The sequence below is a fragment of the Musa acuminata genome, unplaced genomic scaffold (genome assembly GCF_036884655.1).
Source record: "Musa acuminata AAA Group cultivar baxijiao unplaced genomic scaffold, Cavendish_Baxijiao_AAA HiC_scaffold_412, whole genome shotgun sequence".
Lineage (NCBI taxonomy): Eukaryota > Viridiplantae > Streptophyta > Magnoliopsida > Zingiberales > Musaceae > Musa > Musa acuminata.
In genome coordinates this window covers 587,278-604,883 of record NW_027020660.1, presented here as the reverse complement: position 1 = coordinate 604,883, position 17,606 = coordinate 587,278, and the positions used below count along the sequence as shown (strand labels likewise).

The 17,606-nt window shown below is 36.4% G+C and overlaps 1 protein-coding gene and 1 long non-coding RNA gene across 3 annotated transcripts; both read right to left on the bottom strand.

Annotated features, from left to right (window-relative positions):
• Positions 1-2,596: 2,596 nt before the first annotated feature.
• LOC135658684 (uncharacterized) lies at positions 2,597-3,518 on the bottom strand. The gene is made up of 2 exons (XR_010505548.1): positions 3,050-3,518; positions 2,597-2,887 (listed from the first exon to the last, which is right to left on the bottom strand). It is a non-coding gene; the product is annotated as an uncharacterized LOC135658684 (long non-coding RNA).
• A 1,067-nt stretch (positions 3,519-4,585) lies between these two features.
• On the bottom strand, positions 4,586-17,466 carry LOC135658731 (uncharacterized). 2 transcript variants are annotated; one of them, XM_065176203.1, is made up of 13 exons: positions 16,403-17,466; positions 16,191-16,303; positions 15,453-15,482; positions 15,232-15,374; positions 14,458-14,634; positions 14,247-14,310; positions 14,041-14,145; positions 13,444-13,597; positions 11,945-12,034; positions 10,138-10,193; positions 9,769-9,826; positions 8,172-8,668; positions 4,586-4,834 (listed from the first exon to the last, which is right to left on the bottom strand). In XM_065176203.1, exons 1-12 carry the CDS (start codon positions 16,482-16,484, stop codon positions 8,532-8,534), a joined length of 1,209 nt encoding a protein of 402 aa, XP_065032275.1. In that variant the 5' UTR covers positions 16,485-17,466; the 3' UTR covers positions 4,586-4,834; positions 8,172-8,531. The 2 variants fall into 2 exon arrangements, with proteins under 2 accessions (XP_065032275.1, XP_065032276.1); XM_065176204.1 differs by lacking the exon at positions 8,172-8,668.
• Positions 17,467-17,606: the final 140 nt, after the last annotated feature.

Here is a 17,606-nt window from a genome sequence, read left to right as displayed (position 1 = left end):
GTAAGATTGGTTGTGAGAGAAAGATCAGTATTGCTGGCTATGGAAGGTGCCGAGAAACCCGATTAACGATTCTCGACACTATATCGCCGGCGACCATACCGAAAACAAAGCGACGAGTTCAAATCGGAAAGAATCGACACATGAAGATCACTTTTAGGAGGGATCTAGAACATGTACCGGATCTTGATAAGAGGGGAGAACGTAGGAGTCCGCTAGGTCAGAGATCGACAACTCAATTTGGCTGGTCTCAGGAGGCGTCCGGCCAGGGCGATCTACGCTCGCTCGGCGCCGCTTAACCAGTAACATAAAAAACAAAGAAAGGATGATCAGAGTTCTCGATCCAAATTCTATCGCTCGATTTTATACCCAGTCTCGGTAACGGTGGAAAATAAACATTAACTCTTTTCCTCTATTTTTTTAGTTTTTTATTTTATTTTATAAAACAATATTTTTTATGATAACGAAATTATCACTTATCATTAACATAATATCATACAATTAATTGAAACAAGTCGATAGAAAAGATAAAATCAGATAATTATTTATAATCGATTAATGTGAAACATTAGAGTCGATCACCGTCCAACATATATTATCGTGTAGAGATTAGCATATAAAGACGGTTCAAACTTAGCTCCCCTGTCACCCATATGCATAAAATATCAATGGGGGACGTTAAGGTAATTGTAAGCTATATTCTTTATAAAAAAACACAGAAGACTGAAAGGAGAAAAGAAAGCATGGTTATGGTTCTCGACTACGGGAGGGCTGACGGGTGCACTATCATTTTTGGTTTGGCCCGCTTACAATTTACATCGTCGAGTCGGGTTTAAAATCAATTGATCTCGATCCAAATTCTAATACTCGGTTCGGGTTATGCCCAGTCTCGGTAACGGTGGAAAATAGACATTAACTCTTTTCCTCTCTTTTTCAGTTTTTTATTTTGATTTATAAAAAAAATATTTTTTATGATAATGAAATTATCACTTACCATTAAGATAATATCGTATAATTAATTGAAACGAGTCGACGGGGAAGATAAAATCTGATAATTAATTATAATCGATTGATATGAAACATTAGAGTCGATCACCGTCCAACATATATTATCGTGTAGAGGTTAGCATAGAAAGACGGTTCAAGCTTAGCTCTCTTGTCACCCATATGTATAAAATATCGATAGGGGACGTTAGGATAATTGCACGCTATATTCTTAATAAAGAAACACAGAAGACTGAAAGAAGAAAAGAAAGAATGGTTAGGGTTCTCGACTACGGGAGGGCTGACGGGTGCACTATCCTTTTTGGTTTGGCCCACTTACAATTGGCATCGTCGAGTCGGGCTTGAAATCAATTGATCTCGATCAAAATTCTATTGCTCGGTTCGGTTTATGCCCTGTCTCGGTAACGGTGGAAAATAGGCATTAACTTATTTCCTCTCTTTTTCGGTTTTTTATTTTGTTTTATAAAAAAATATTTTTTATTATAACGAAATTATCACTTACCATTAAGATAATATCGTACAATTAATTGAAACAGGTCTTTAGGGAAGATAAAATCTGATAATTAATTATGATCGATTGATATGAAACATTAGAGTCGATCACCGTTCAACATATATTATCGTGTAGAGGTTAGCATAGAAAGACGGTTCAAGCTTAGCTCCCCTGTCACCCATATGCATAAAATATCGATGGGGGACGTTAGGTTAATTGCAAGGTATATTCTTTATAAAGAAACACAGAAGACCGAAAGAAGAAAAGAAAGGATGGTTAGGGTTCTCGACTACGGGAGGGCTGACGGGTGCACTATCCTTATTTGTTTGGCCCACTTACAATTGGCATCGTCGAGTCGGGCTTGAAATCAATTGATCTCGATCCAAATTCTATCGCTTGGTTCGGGTTATGCCTTGTCTCGGTAACGGTGGAAAATAGACATTAACTCATTTCCTCTCATTTTCGATTTTTTATTTTGTTTTATAAAAAAATTATTTTTTTTAATAACGAAATTATCACTTACCGTTAAGATAATATCGTACAATTAATTAAAACAAGTCGATAGGGAAGATAAAATCTGATAATTAATTATAATCGATTGATATGAAACATTATAGTCGATCACCGTCCAACATATATTATCGTGTAGAGGTTAGCATAGAAAGACGGTTCAAGTTTAGCTCCCCTGTCACTCATATGCATAAAATATCAATGGGGGACGTTAGGGTAATTGCAAGCTATATTCTTTATAAAGAAACACAGAAGACTGAAAGAAGAAAAAAAAGGATGGTTAGGGTTCTCGACTACGGGAGGGCTGACGGGTGCACTATCTTTTTTGGTTTGGCCCGCTTACAATTGGCATTGTCAAGATCCACTATTTTTAGGATTATTATGTACTTTTATCATGATTTTTATTTTTTGTGAATCATCATGATTGAGTATAAAGATATGGCGTATTGCGTGATGACGATGTCGTTGTTAGGCATCAATTGAACGTCAAATTTTCTACATCTTGAACAGGGCTTCAGAATACAGTCATAGTCATGGACTTGAATAATAACTTTATAAAAGGTTGCATCAAAGAAATATCACAATCCCGAATGAGATATTTAAGCATATGGAGACTTAATAATACTTTTTCCAAATGTGGAGAGTAGAGGCAACAATAAATTTAATCAAAGTATCTTTAATTGCCTAGTCAGACAGTTCCTATCAAGAAAGTCCTGAAGCACAGGATGTTCCGGAGGCTCCCGGTGTGCCATCCATTCTCGTTCAGAAATTTCAACGCCATCTCATCCTCCAAGAACCCCTCGCGATCTCCTCTTGTTCGATCTTTTTCTTACCCTTCTTGATCTCTCCTTCCCTCTTGTCTTCGATTTTGATCTTTCTTCCCTAATTGAGCGATTTTGATCAGATGATGGAAAACAACGAAAACCCTAGCTCAAGTTGTCATCAAATCAAAGGCCAACGCACTTCACAGAAACAATACAAAAAAAATTCAAGCGCGATAAAGGTATCAGAAAACTAGCTAGGGTTTAGAAGAAGGAAACTTACCTCAACGGGCAAGGAAGACCAGATGCGGATACCGTCGTGCCGAGGGTTTCGTCGTGCCGAGGATTGCGCGATAAAGTCGCAATCTTCAAAGCGAGCGAGCGAGCGAGCGCAAGGGTTCCGCCGTGCCGAGGCTTCCAGAGACACAGAGTTTTGACTCGGCCAGCACGATCTTTTATATCATAGGAATTGAGCCGTGAGGTCGGCATCTGATGGTTGGAGTACTGATATGAGCGGATTGTGCACGGATTCGTCAGGCCACACAATTAATCGAGCCGTGCTTGGGTTTGAGCTCAGTGATTGTGAACTGAATGTGAATTTGTGAAAACATTCGGGTTCGATGAGGCTCCTCGGCTTGGTTCAACCGGATCGATTACTTGGTTGATTCGGATGAGCCTATGGGATGCATAAATATGAAGAATCATTGAAGAGCATTGCAGCTCCAATAAGATAAACAAAACTGGACATATAATTCAATATCACGATTAACAAAATAATAATAATAATAATAATAATAATAATTAGTAATAAATATTGATTGATTCGAATGAACCTAAAAGATTTGCATGGATTCACATCTACATTTCAGAATGTAGTTTTGATCATTGCTGGGCTCTTTTGGATACTATCTAGCTTTTCTAGTAAAAATATGTTTGTGCGCACGGTTGCTTTCTTAGATGACGCTTTTCTAGTAAAAGTATGTTTGTGCGCACGGTTGCTTTCTTAGATGACCTTTTCTCACAAATACATACTGACTTTGCGGAGTACTTAGAATCCCAATTTTATGTGATTGTATCTTCATAACCCATTACCTGTCTGATTCCACATCATTGCTATATCATCATCACTATGGTCTTAGAATTGTTTTCCTCAAATTAAAATGACCAAAACTGCAGTGCCTAGGAAAGGACAAAAGACATCCGTGAAATCAAAGCCGAGGTTTTTAATTTTTATATTACTATCGGTGCGAGGTCTAAAACCAAAGGAAGTAGAAAAACGAAAAAGCAACAAGGATATAAGGTTTGACTTTCTTTTTTTTCTTCCTTTTTCACATTCCATGAAGTACTTTAAGAATATCCATCTTTCTTCAAGAGCTTATTACCCAGCACTTGCAAGCAACCCACTAAGGTTAACAGCAAGCACATGGTTTTGTAGCTGGGTTTAACACAACTGCAAAAAAACTAACATTTCTAAAGGTTATAATAAATAATACAACATCGCAAATTTCCAACTTATACAAGAGCTCATATATAATTGATTCACATGCACCTCGATTCATAAAGCACTTCGAACCACGTTGTCTTTTGGCTTAAGTTAATCTATAAAAGAAGATTACATTTGGAGAACATTATCATGGAAAGCATAGACAACTGACATTGGCCTATACAGGGTTCCTCTACTTGCAACATCCGAGGTAAATCTTACGAAACTTGTCCATCTAACCAGAAAACCCATTTGTAGCACAAGCTGATCTGACAGTTGTTATGTTTCATGTATGCAGTTAGCATTTTGTTTGAAGACAATAGGCAGCAGGCCCCGTGAAAAATAGAATTGCCCATGAATTAGTAAAAGGATTATCATAAAAGTAAAGGGATAAAGGTCTGAAATTTTACAGGGAGGACTAGCCCGTAAATGATTAGTGTTATCCTGGTATCACTAGACCTGTATGCAAACTAAATGTTGGCGATGTTCTGCAAGAGTTGCAGCGAGTGATTCCGCATGCCCACTGCTACTGCTGTCAGATGCACTACGAAGCAGTTCCGAGCCCTCCCCTTCATTAGCTTTCACCTTTAGCAGCAAAGGTTGAAAAGCAATCAGCAAAATAAACAAACAGGAAAAAAAGCACAAATAAAGAATTAAGTCGCTCTCTTAATAAACACATGTTATCAGACACCAAAAAAACGGCAGCATTAAATAACATTTGAGACATTGACATGAAAAATACTATGGTGATAAGGTAACTATTTATAGAATATGTCAACTTTCAAAGAGAAATCTGCATTAATTGTCAAGATATTCATCAGAAGTTGAATGAATAGAAAATCATAGATAAATTTTGCTGCCTACAAAATAAATATATAATTTTCTTACAGTTTCCACTTCACTATATAAAAAACTTACTTTTGGTCCTTGCAACCATTAATTAGCTTGCAAATGCTAAAACGTTATTTTCATTGATACATCAAAAAATTATCAAACTGTGGTATTGAGACGAATCAAGCTGGGAAAACTGATAGTCACAAACGGCAACCGTGATCATGAACATACCATTACGTGGTTGTGCAGCAAGTTATTTTCCTGTTGAAATGTGGTTTAAATTTCTCCTAAGAAACTTGACACAAAATTGCCTAATTTTTTGTTTTCTTTTCTGTAACAAAACACTGCTTGCCTCTCCTTGAGAAAATGCAACCACAAGAATCCACAAGTTTAGATTTAACAGAAGCCTTAGGGTGTCTTCATGCCACACATAACTAATAGTTCCAGCAGCATCTGATTCTAACTAATCCACAACTTGATTACTCCCATAGAGGTAATGATGCTCTAAAGAAATGTGTTCATCAGGTATATCCAACTCCAAGATGCCCATCAAATAGGCAAACTAGGATTATAGAAATGCTACTGTATCTACTCTAGAAACATCGGAGGATGAATTTCCCTATATCCATATGCAACATAATATGCAGCATGACTACCACATTTTACAATTTTCATCACTAAAGCATTAAACATTACTTAACAAGTATAATCTGTGTGAACTAAAGTAATGAGCACTAAAGTGCCACAGCAACCATGGACTAATTATATAAGGTTCCACACCAGGAATCCCGGTGGTCACCAAAATGGCCAGTGTGGATTTGCTGAAGTATATGCTGCTGGCTAACAAAATTCTATAACTTAAAAGGAAAATGACTGTATATCAAGTTACTTTTCAAGATGCAGTTATTTGGAAAAGCAGGGTTGCTCTGTATCCAGATTTATGATATATCTTAACTAAATGTAACGGAACATAGATCTACAGCACAGAACAGCTGCTTTAAGTAGAGGCATCAATTGCTAATCACATGCACCAAGTCAAACCAAACCCACCAGACTGTTTAGGATAACTTGTCATGAACATAGTTCAGAGCCTGGTCGAGAACTCTTGACCTGTTGGCTGGTTGGCTATGTTAAGGTCAAGCATACATTTTGCTTATAGCAATGTTTTAATTATATCTTCTTGAATCCCCTTCTGACATGCAAAACCAAATATGATCAACCACTCTGACCATATAGCTATATAGTTTGGTTCCTCAATCCTCATTTAGAAATCTAAACCCACTAGAAAATTGGCTCGATTCACATCAGCCTTACATGTCCCTAATATAACCCATCTCAACGTGACTGACCCAACTCGTCAATCACCTCTAGTTCAAGAATTTGTCATCTTTAAGATTTGTCCCTTTTTGCCTCTATGTACTGCTAATGAATTTGAAATTTTATTAACAGGAAAGGTTGACTGATGAAGTTGCTGAGATGACTTGTAAATTCTCCTCTGCTCAGATTGAGAAAGTCTCCGGTAGTCCAACTTTGAAACTCCCTCATTTATTCAATCTAACTCCAAATTCATCGGGGAAAGGCCACCAAGCACCAAAGCAGCATCCTGTAGGTAGTCAAACCAATCAGGAAACTTTGCCAGCCCCAAAAACAGTTTCACCTCCATTTACAATTGATGAAGATGGTGAAGCACAAGGTCAGCGCCTTCAGCCATTACCCACTTGAGGCGATATTCAGATGTTGAAGACCAACAGCTATTATCCAGTTTCTACTTTGTTTACATAATAAATAGAGATGAGCAAATTTTACTTGTCTATTCACTATTCCATGTGGTTTAATTTTTCAGAGACTGATGATTATTATGCTCACAACATTCGTCGTTCTGTTCGTGAAGCTGCACTATCAAGCTCATCAAGCAACTCAGAATTGTTGCAGGAAAGAAGCAGTGATGATGGTTCTGAACACTTCTTTATACCTCTATCAACAACAGATGCTGCTTTTCAGAAAGAAATCGACGATGTTCCTGATTACTACAACTGGAGAAATCAACAACTGGTTTTCTCCTCACCACCAGAAGTTCAGGCCCCGATGAACATGACAGATCTTTCCTGTAATGCCAATAGCCAGCAAAGCTTCATTCCAGATATGTTAAATAGATTGAATGGACTGAAGGAGAACAAAAACCTGGCCAGGCTGTTCCAACCATCCACTGAAAAAATACAAAGAATGCATCCTGAAGTCAACGACACTCTGGATCAAGTTTTCTCACCTCCATTGTTACTGGAATCATCATTCTTCCAAGATGCATACGAGGACTTGCTCGGTATGGTTAATATTTCCAGGCATGTGTTGGTATTATTTTTTTCAAACTGCCTAGTGTGGGTGTTGATTTTGGTCTTCACTGTCCACTCTGTTGGCTGAGTGCATTGCTCATAGTTCTTGTTCCTGATTACTACACCGCTAACTGTGGCAACCTTTTTCTTTTCTTCTGCAGCACCATTATCTGAAACTGATGCTGCTCTCATGGAACACTAAGAGTTCCATATCCACCATGGTGGTGGTATTATATGCAGCTGAAGAGAAAGGTTAGATGCAGCCGTCTTGGTCGAGGGCCAACATCATACATTCGTTTGCGATGGTGACTAACTTAGGCAACTGAAATGTAAGGGTTTCTAATTCGAGCTTGAATCGTGTGATGTAGTCTAATTTTACACTCGATTCCACTGTTGTTGTTGGTTGTTTTGATGATGCATCTATCTAACTATCATTTTCTCTACCCGGTCATTGTGTAGCAGCTGTAATTATGCTGTATCTTTTCATACTTAACAAAATGTCCTTACCCTTCAATGGCTTGTTTTGTATTTGCGGGTCAGATCTTTTGTTATCGTCATGGGTAAATATTGGTGACGTGTGGACTGCAAGTTATATAATTCGGCATTATGTGAATCAGGTTTTTGTGCACAAGCAATCACTTTGCCTACAAATGACTCGTGGAGAATCCTCTGTAACCCATATGCAAATCAAAATTCTAATTGCATATAACTATCACAATTCTCCGTAACCACAGAGAAATGCAATTCATTAATTTTACCTTCGAAACCACTATTTTTAAGATCTTTGTGCGATGCAAATTCTCAAAGAATTGGACATCTCGAGCAAGTTTAGCAAGACTCATCTAGCTGGTGGGTGGTGGTGGGCTCAGTCCTGGTCATCACAAATTATGGAATTATCACGGACTCACCCATCCTTCACCACAACTTTCTTGATGGCCGGCATGCTTCCTTCATGGCAAAATCTTCTTGCTCTTTTTCTGCTTGAGCCTCTTGCTGTGCTCATCTGATGATTTTTCCTGTTTGAGGGGTGGCAAGACACTATTGTCTTCAGATTCAGCTTGACTTAATACATGGGCTTCACTTGTTTCATCATCGTATTGGTCCCCAGTCTTTCTTTTCTACTTGACTTTACCAACTCTCTTCCTTTTAGATGCTTTCTTACCGCTAGAGATTGGCAATTCATCATTATCTACGGTTTCAGTATCATCGCATACTTGTAGATCAGCTTGTTGATCACAAGTATTGCCATTGGAACCTGTTTAACAAGAATTTTGAGACATTATCAAATTGTTTTACATGACGAACGAGTTCCTTACAGATTTTCTAACATTAATTAAAGAAGAAAACCGACCTATTCTAGAACATGATTTAGGTAAAAAGCTACCAACAATCTACATGTACAATTTGTTCCAACATCACTGTGCTGACAAGCACTGCCACAAAACATGCCTATTTGTCTGTGTTTCATGATACCCAAACACAAATACTTCATAGGCTAGCCAGATTTTTTTGTGTGGTAGAATACTTGACCAAACCTAAATGGAGGTACCATGACTAAAGATTCAACAATAACTAATGAGATGCCCATGACCACTGGGAACCAGAAGAGTCCTGATGGTAAGGCTTGTCTAAATCATTTGCTGTTAATAGTGTAATACAGTAAATTTATTGCCAATGATGTAAGAAGTCCGTGGACTGATATTACTAGTAACTAGCACACATGGGCATGCTGTTGCTCAGGTATGTATACTCTTGAAACCCTGATATTTTATCAAACTATATAAATCTGAACACATGGAATATGTTTTGATTGGGTTTTATTTCAAATTTAGTATGCATTTAGGGCTTCGTTCATCATAACAAGTGATCCAAATTGTACCAAGTGGGCCTTGTCATGTGACCCAAATTGCCTAAGCCCATGCATTATCAGCATCCCTGTCAGGTCATTTGCCTAAGTGGGATTATTAGGAAGTCACAGTCTACCCTAACCAAATGGAGATGTCCTCAACAGAACTGGCTCAAAATCTCACTCAAGTACACTATTATCATGGTGTACATGATGTTCACGGTGTTAACCCTAAAGCTAGTTGACCTACTAATCCATTATTTGTATGGAGGTTAGCTATGTTTTAGATAGGACTTAGTTGACCTACTAATCCATTATTTGTATGGAGCAGAAACAGACACACGAGATGTTAACCATGTTAGTTATTTGAAATAGGTCAATCAAGTTATATGTACTAATATCACATTCATTTCCAATGTGAATCTACCGAAGTATCAAGTTGTATAGAGCCATAGAGCATGTAAATGTGAATTTGTAGCGTCAAATCCAAATTGTTAAATAAGTAATACCTTCGTCTGAGAAATGTGAATCGATCACCACATTTGTTAGATGTTGCTTGAGGAAAACCTATTAAAAAAAGAAATATACTCAATGATAGGTTTATACAAACCAAAAAGAAAATGTGAACTGTTTGCAAGCACAAGTTCTTGAACCTATGCATTCCTCTACAATATGCATCCAGTTACCCCAGTATAACCTATAAATTAATGGGCTTTACATGAAACATGAATCTAAACCAAGAGGAAGAACTAAATTGCAAAGCACCACCAAACTTAAATTCCCTTCTTTAAAAATGTTCTATTATATGTAAGCCAATGGATATTGAAAATTTTGTTGAAGCAAGATCCATTTATGAACTGATAGTAGTTATAGCATACCGCAGATAGAAGTTGTCTCGTCTTTGCATCCCACACACGCAAAGAGCTGTCCAATCCTATAAACCAATATCATCATTAAGCATGACCTTATAAACCTACGACCAAAACACTAATGCATAATGTGGCGAGTAAAGAACTAAGGCTTCCACCAAAGCATAGTTTGACATATTACTTGTGAAGACATGACATATGAAATTAAAAATATTTCATGCTTAACTATAGTTTTACCAAAAAAAACTCATAGCAAGAATATATATTACAGTTTCAAACATGACAAGAAATTTCAGACAAAGCTCTAGGACCAACAAAATAAGAGAAAAAGATTCTCTTACGTCTTCCACGTTCAAAATTATAGTTAACATTTAGTAAAAAGTAAACTTGAATTTGCAAGGTACACGTCACCACAAACAAGTATCCCAAAGTATGGCAGTACACTTTTCAGAATGTATCATCTTTTTAAATTACCAACAAGAGAACTTCCAAAACAACACATCCAAATATTACAAATGATGTCCATCTGATGCCGAGTCTAATGAGGTGGGAACTACCTAAAACTTGATGATGCTTACTGCTACCATTGAGATATTTTCTTCAATAAAATCTGTCAACATGACATAGCTAGAAATGAGAATTTCACACTAGGCTTGTGGTGTACTGCCCCAATGGCTAATCCAATCAAATTGGGGATTGGGTCAAGGTCGATGTCGGACCCAGGGTTGGGTTATAATTGTTCAAAACTAATCAGGACCAGGACAAGAACAATATCACCTATCCCCATCCCCATCTCAAGCCTCCCCCATCCTTTCTCCACGTATCCGACCGCACCAGAAAAAAACCCCAGCAATTTCATATAAGTAATTTCCCTACTATCTTGTTAATATAATTAAAGAATATATCAATAGTAAAAAATGTATTCATAAGCTATGAGATAACAGTTACATCAATCTTTGTTGGGTCGGAGATGGTACTAAGTTTATGAACCCGAGTCAAAGATGAGGCAAGGTCAGGGGACTTGGCTCAATCCAATTCAACTGGGTCGGGTTTGAACAGATTTGACAGGAAAACAGGCATAATCACGGTTGAATTGGGGTACAATTTTCCAAAACCGATTTAGGTCCAAGACAAGGACAGATATCACCTAACCCAACCCCAAGCCTGCCTGCACCATCCCATCTCACCCCAATGGAAAAAATGAACCCCCAACTATCTTGCAAATATAACTGAAGCATATGCCAATAATAATACATGTATTCTCGTAGGAAATTCATGTAGTGGTAAGACAGTTAGTACCATTAAATTTTTGTGTGGGTCAGGGATGGTAATAAATTTATAAACCCGAGTCGAAGATGAGCAGGATGAGGGCCGTATGTTAGACATAATACTCTGGTTTTCATTAGAAACACAAACAAAAGGATGTTTATCTTTAACAAAGTTGATTGTAAAATAACTCCCAATAAACCATGAAAAGTATGTCAAACATTGACCTTCAAGATGAAACAATATGCACCCAGTAATTTCTCTTGAAATGAAGCAATGAGAATTTTTAAAGGATAAAATCCAAAAATGGCTGATAATCCATGGAGGATCGTTACTCAACAAATCAAAGAACAATAGAAAGCTTGAAAAGTTACATTAAATGAAAACCACCAAATATATTAAATTTGGTATATCTGAGTTATAAACTAAAAACTTCCAACATGGAACACTATTCTCTTTCCTTTTTTTCGAGGAAACAAAACACTATTTTGTGCCATGGTAGAAGTAAAGTTGACTGAATATGTTGAATTAACAGTATACAACTTCTTACCACAAGATGCTATCACGGGAAGTTCTGGATGTCTCGCTATAGATCTGATGCTTCCAGAGCACTTACCAATAAAGCATCCCATCAGTTTTCCTGAAAACAAGGAAATCGACTGCCATCTAGTCAACATCAGGAGTTAGTTCTAAATATTAGTAACCCTGAATCACTTGAATCACCAGGGGCCAATTCATCATTGATAGAAGCTAATTATTAACTGTCTAACAGGTGATACAAATGTGAAACCATTACAAGAAAACTCAGATATTTCAAAATAATAAGCATCAGAATAACGGTAAATACTACAATTCAAAAAACTAAAATGAATGGTACTACCCAATATTTTAACAACACTAGGAATTTGAATTGTTAAATAAAATTTTTCAGCTATAAGCATGTCCTAGCTTCAAGCTCACATTGGAAAAATCTACTCAGTTAATTAGATGAAATATTATTACTTGAACTAAGTTAATAACAGAAAATAAAAGTTCCAAGTGAGTCAAGCTAGTTCCGTCTCTGATAATGAGCTCACTTCATTAACATTCTTTGGACCAAATCCTTAATCCAAGAGCACAGGTCACCAAAAATGTAAACATAAAGCATGAACTTCTCAGAAATGACAGAAAGCATTACTGCACAAAAACCAGGAGGATGACTATACCGCACATAGTTAAGAATAGTTGAGCCAGTTCATTGACAATGAAAAGAAATTAGAACATCATGTAATCAACTGAGAAAACTATGTAATATAGAAGTTAGCATAATTTCCTTTTTGCATACCATACCTTCAACACATGTCACATTCAAACCTTTAGTTTCCTTGTTGGAACTGACTATTCCTGGTTCAATATTCTTAATTCATGTTGAGTCTTAAACTTTTTTTACGATTTCATAAAGGCCTTCAACATCAGCTGATTGCTTCTAAAATTGCTTATGATGTAGCCACATATATTGTCTGACATAAAACTGTTTGAAAGAATTTTCTGTTCTACTGAAAGTTTTAACTCCAACAATTTGACCATAAAGGAATAACAAGTTGAGGTTCATCGGACAGCCCAAAAACTAAAAAGGTTTTATCGATGAAATAAAATAAGAAACCGTGATAATTTTGTCCATTATGGTAATAGGACTTAATTTATTATGGGAGTAGGAACAAGTAGCTAGACATCTGATAAATGTCTATAAGAATCAAAGAGTCTTAGATATGAGATTATAACTAAACGACAATCAGAGAAAGGATCTGATCAAGAAATTATATCCAATCAAGAAATTATATCCACAAAAAAAGAAAACAAAAGAGAAATAAACAAAACAGCTAAATATAATTAACAATGTAGTTGCACAGTGACCTTGTAGAACTATGACTTTCACTAGTTCTCATACATTAAATTTCAGAATCATGAGATTATGATCATAAAAAACAACAAACTAAAGAGGATGAATGAATCAGGTAAATAAAATTAAAGCATAGCCGCATGGTGTACATTTAGAACTATGACTTTTACCTGTTCTCATATCAAATGAAGCAAGATCCCCAGAACCATTGCCTATATAGACTGTATAGCCATCTAGATCTTCACAAACTGCTTTAATTGGAGATTCTCTAAAGTCGACTGAAATTATAGGTCTCCTCTGTGCTGAAGTGTCATAAAGACGAACCTATCACAAGATATAATTTTTAACAAATAAGAGAATAACAGCATACTGGTCATTAAAATCTCATGCGGACTGAGTAATTAGTTTACATCATTTTCTCAACTTCTAAAGCAATGGGTCAAGAACTATTAACCATATACAAAAGATTCATTAACCAGGATAGACCATATAGTCAAGAATATTTCAACATTAATCAATAAACAGAAGAAAACTGTTTATTAACTACAAGTTGGTTAACACTCCAAATGTGCAAGCAGTATTTGTAAAAAAGTTTGGTCAGGCACTGTTATCATAAAATCAAACTTAAGACTTTCAAATGTATCCTCGATCTCATGGCAACAATTGCAAAAGTTGTCGAAAGACTTACAATAAAAGTTATACTCCCAACTATTAGCATTTTTTAGCTTGTAAGCTACAACTAGTAAACATATTTCATAGTGCCATACCTGATGATTGATCGTGCCAGCCACAACTTTTCTATGGTCATCTTCACTCAGAAAAGTTGCAGCAGTAAACCAAGTTGGAGAGAATATACCAAGTCTATTAGGAGGCTACAAAAGACAAAGAGCAAACCGATAGAATCTTCATAATCAAAATACAAATAGACCAGAAACTCTCATTAAATTGCACTAATAAGAATGAAGTGACTCACAGATTTTGCACTCCAGATCTTACTGCATTTTCCAAGATCCCACATGTTCAATTCAATGCCATTCCTGAGAGAAAAGAAAACACAAATTAAAGTACTAGGCCAAAATTAGGCAATATAACAACCTTTCAAATTTTTATTAAAGAGGCTGTCACCCATGAATATAATTGCAACAAACTCATATACATTTCTTTAACAGCTTACGGAAACTTACCCTCCAAATAAGGCATAATTCTCACTTTTATCCACTGAAGAACATATTATTTTACCAGAAGAGCATACATTCCATGTAATATGAGAAGCAGTAGTTGAGTTTTCTGGCGCATCACCGACGGGAATGGACCTCAAGCAAGCATTACCCTTTTCCAGACAGGTAAGTAATGAAACTGACCTGAAAAACATAAGGATTGAATGAATATAAGAATGTGCATGCAATTCGAGATCACAACTAAAGTTTGTAAGTAACAGTACCACCATGAACTAAATTTTACTCGATAGATGTACAGAATTTCCATTCTTGCATACAGATGCATGCATATGCAAAATCATTGTGAATATACGTCAGCTAGTTCTCCTCTCTTCTAGTTCTAATACAACTTTCTTTGTCCACAAAGCTTTGCTCTTGAATCACTAGATAAACCTTCGTATTAAGTTTCACTATCTATATACATTGGAACCTTGGGATGTCAAATACAGGAGTAAGTGCTGAAAGCAAGAATAATCTATCTGAACTTTTTTATTCAATGTCCTGCAGATACATATGCCTGCAGCAGTCTTTTAAACATGATAGTGTCATAGGTTTGACCCTCTAAATGCCAATTGGGCAGGTGCTAAAATTTTAATTCAACCATCTGTGATATTCTTTCACATGAACAAGTTTCTACAGAATATATCTTAGGTACAGCAGATTGGTAAAATGTTCGGATACAAGTTCAAAAAAATGCTACATCTGCTATGAGCTATGAACTATGGCATTTATTTATGTTACCTTGATGGAACATCGATTCCTTTAGTTTTGAAGAGATGCAATCCAACAACATGATCATCATTAAGAGAGCCATCCAGTGATAAGGGTTGATCGATCTTAGTGATGCCCAAAGCCTCTCCATTAATAGGATTTAGACACTCAACCTGGAATTCATAGAATATCCCATGTTTCAACAACCTAGAAAAAGAGGGTTTTCTCTTGTTTCATATATGATAACTTACCAAACCATTCTTGCGAGCAACAGCCAAAAGCTGCAAAGAACAGCAAACAATTAACAAGTGTCATGTCTAGAAGGTAGAAGAATATTTTACACGTCGAACTGTTATGAGATTAAAGATATAATTATACTAGAGTAACATATAAGAATTTCCAAACAAAGGAAAGAAAGGTGGAAACACATCTTTAGTGATTACATGCCAATCCAAGAATGTGAAATAGAATGTGACATTATAGTCAACAGAATTCGCAAATCCAAAACAGGGTTCCAATGAATTATAAAACTTCCTTATAGGAATTGATCCTAGATCTCAAACTAATCGTGAATAATCACATTAAAGTTTGTATAATACTTAGGAATGCTTGTCCACCGTAATCAAACTCTAAAATCTTTGAACATACACTTTTCTTTTGTAATGTTAAACCACCATATCTCCATTGATCATCCAAATTAAACTTTCAAGCTGGAAAGTGAAGGCACAAAATAGGTTTCTGCTTCTTTAAGAAAGAAGAACATAACATGAATATTAGCTTCAAACTAGTGAAGCTTTCATTAATATTCAAGAGAAACTAATAAGATCGATTTCTGGTTTACTTCAAAACTACCAAGAAGCCATGAAGATCCAAAAGGAGACTAACATAAGCTTTGATTTGATTGTTTACCTCCCATTAAGTAGTTAAGATTGTCATAGCATCCATTTATGTATAATAACTCAAATCCAACAAAGAATGTGATAACAAACCGGATCAGTTTTGTGATCAGAATAAGAAGCAGCAAGGACACAAGATGAAGCATTTGGCTGCCCCCATGTTTCTACCACCTTTGGAATTCCAGTCTTTCCATGAGCTTCGACAACTGAAAACTCATTGCAATATCACATCATGAGTTGTAATTAAGAAATGCATGCCATGTAGACCATTCAAGAAAGAGTAATGTTTAAGCAATAACAACCACCTTTTACAAGACCGAGCACGTCAGTCGTCAAGGCTCTCAAAGGTGGGCATCCAGGGCACTCCAATGCACTTGTTCGTGGCATCTTCTTGAAACCTTTTGGCTCCTCAAAACTTCACCGAAATTATAAATTTCACCAGTAAGTAAAAGCAAAACAATTAACCGATCAATAGAACACACAAGAATAACAAAGCAATTAAGGTGTAGGGGCTGCAAAATCTTGTGCTGTGGAATCTCCAAAGAGAAGTAGGTAGAAAAAGATCAATCAATGTCCCAAAAATTACGAGTTTCAAACATACTTGATGGGAAGGAGAAAACAAAAAAAGACAAAAGATCTTTTATATAATCACACTGTGTATACATCTAAACTAGCTTCAACATATTTTTTCATGTTCCTTAGAGCCACAATATCGGTATCCTGTCATGCTAAACAGCTATTCTTTCAGAAGTCAGGAGCCAACTCCTCTTTCGAATCTCGACATAATGGAGCCTCTATCTCATTTAGCAGCTTACTAATAGTAATCGTCTGGTAAACATCCCATCTTGATCGACGCATTATGTTGATCCAACTACTAGGCTATCATATGGTGTTTTGTTTGTCTTCAAGTTCCTTAGATTAATTGATAGTGGACATGTCACCCGAATCCCAGTCTAATGTCATAATGATCTTAAATTAAGAATGTACCCTCAGCATCACCCAATTTCTTCGAGAAAGAAAAACAAATTAATCGATAACATAATGCTGTTGGATTTGGTAATTATCGATGAGCTTTGTTGATCATCCAAGCATGTAACAACTGTATCAACCATCGAGTGGACATATCACCCGAATCTCAGTTTAATGTCATACTGATCTTAACTTAAGAATTTATCCTTAGCATCACCCAATTTTTTCGAGAAAGAATAACAAATTAGTCGATAACATAAAGCTGTTAGATTTGGTAATTATCGATAAGCTTTGTTGATCATCCAAGCATGTAACTGTATCAACCATCGAGTGGACATGTCACCCGAATCGTCGATGAGCTTTGTTGATCATCCAAGCATGTAACTGTATCAGCCATCGAGTCCAGTAGATACCTGACCAAGCCTGGTGCTCTATCGATGTAAGACCAGATGATGGGGATAACAATAGAATTTACAGAAAGGACGATGCAAATAAGCGAAGGATGTCACAACCGGGGGCATAGGTGACGCTGAGCGAGCG

What these genes read in the sequence shown, in the direction of transcription:
- LOC135658731 (XM_065176203.1), bottom strand. Translation starts at nt 16,484, where the DNA reads ATGCCACGAACAAGTGCATTGGAGTGCCCTGGATGCCCACCTTTGAGA. An exon ending in CGTGCTCGGTCTTGTAAAAG is followed by an intron (nt 16,304 to 16,402) that starts GTGGTTGTTATT and finishes ATGAGTTTTCAG; the next exon opens with TTGTCGAAGCTCATGGAAAG. An exon ending in AATTATGCCTTATTTGGAGG is followed by an intron (nt 14,311 to 14,457) that starts GTAAGTTTCCGT and finishes CTTTTCTCTCAG; the next exon opens with GAATGGCATTGAATTGAACA.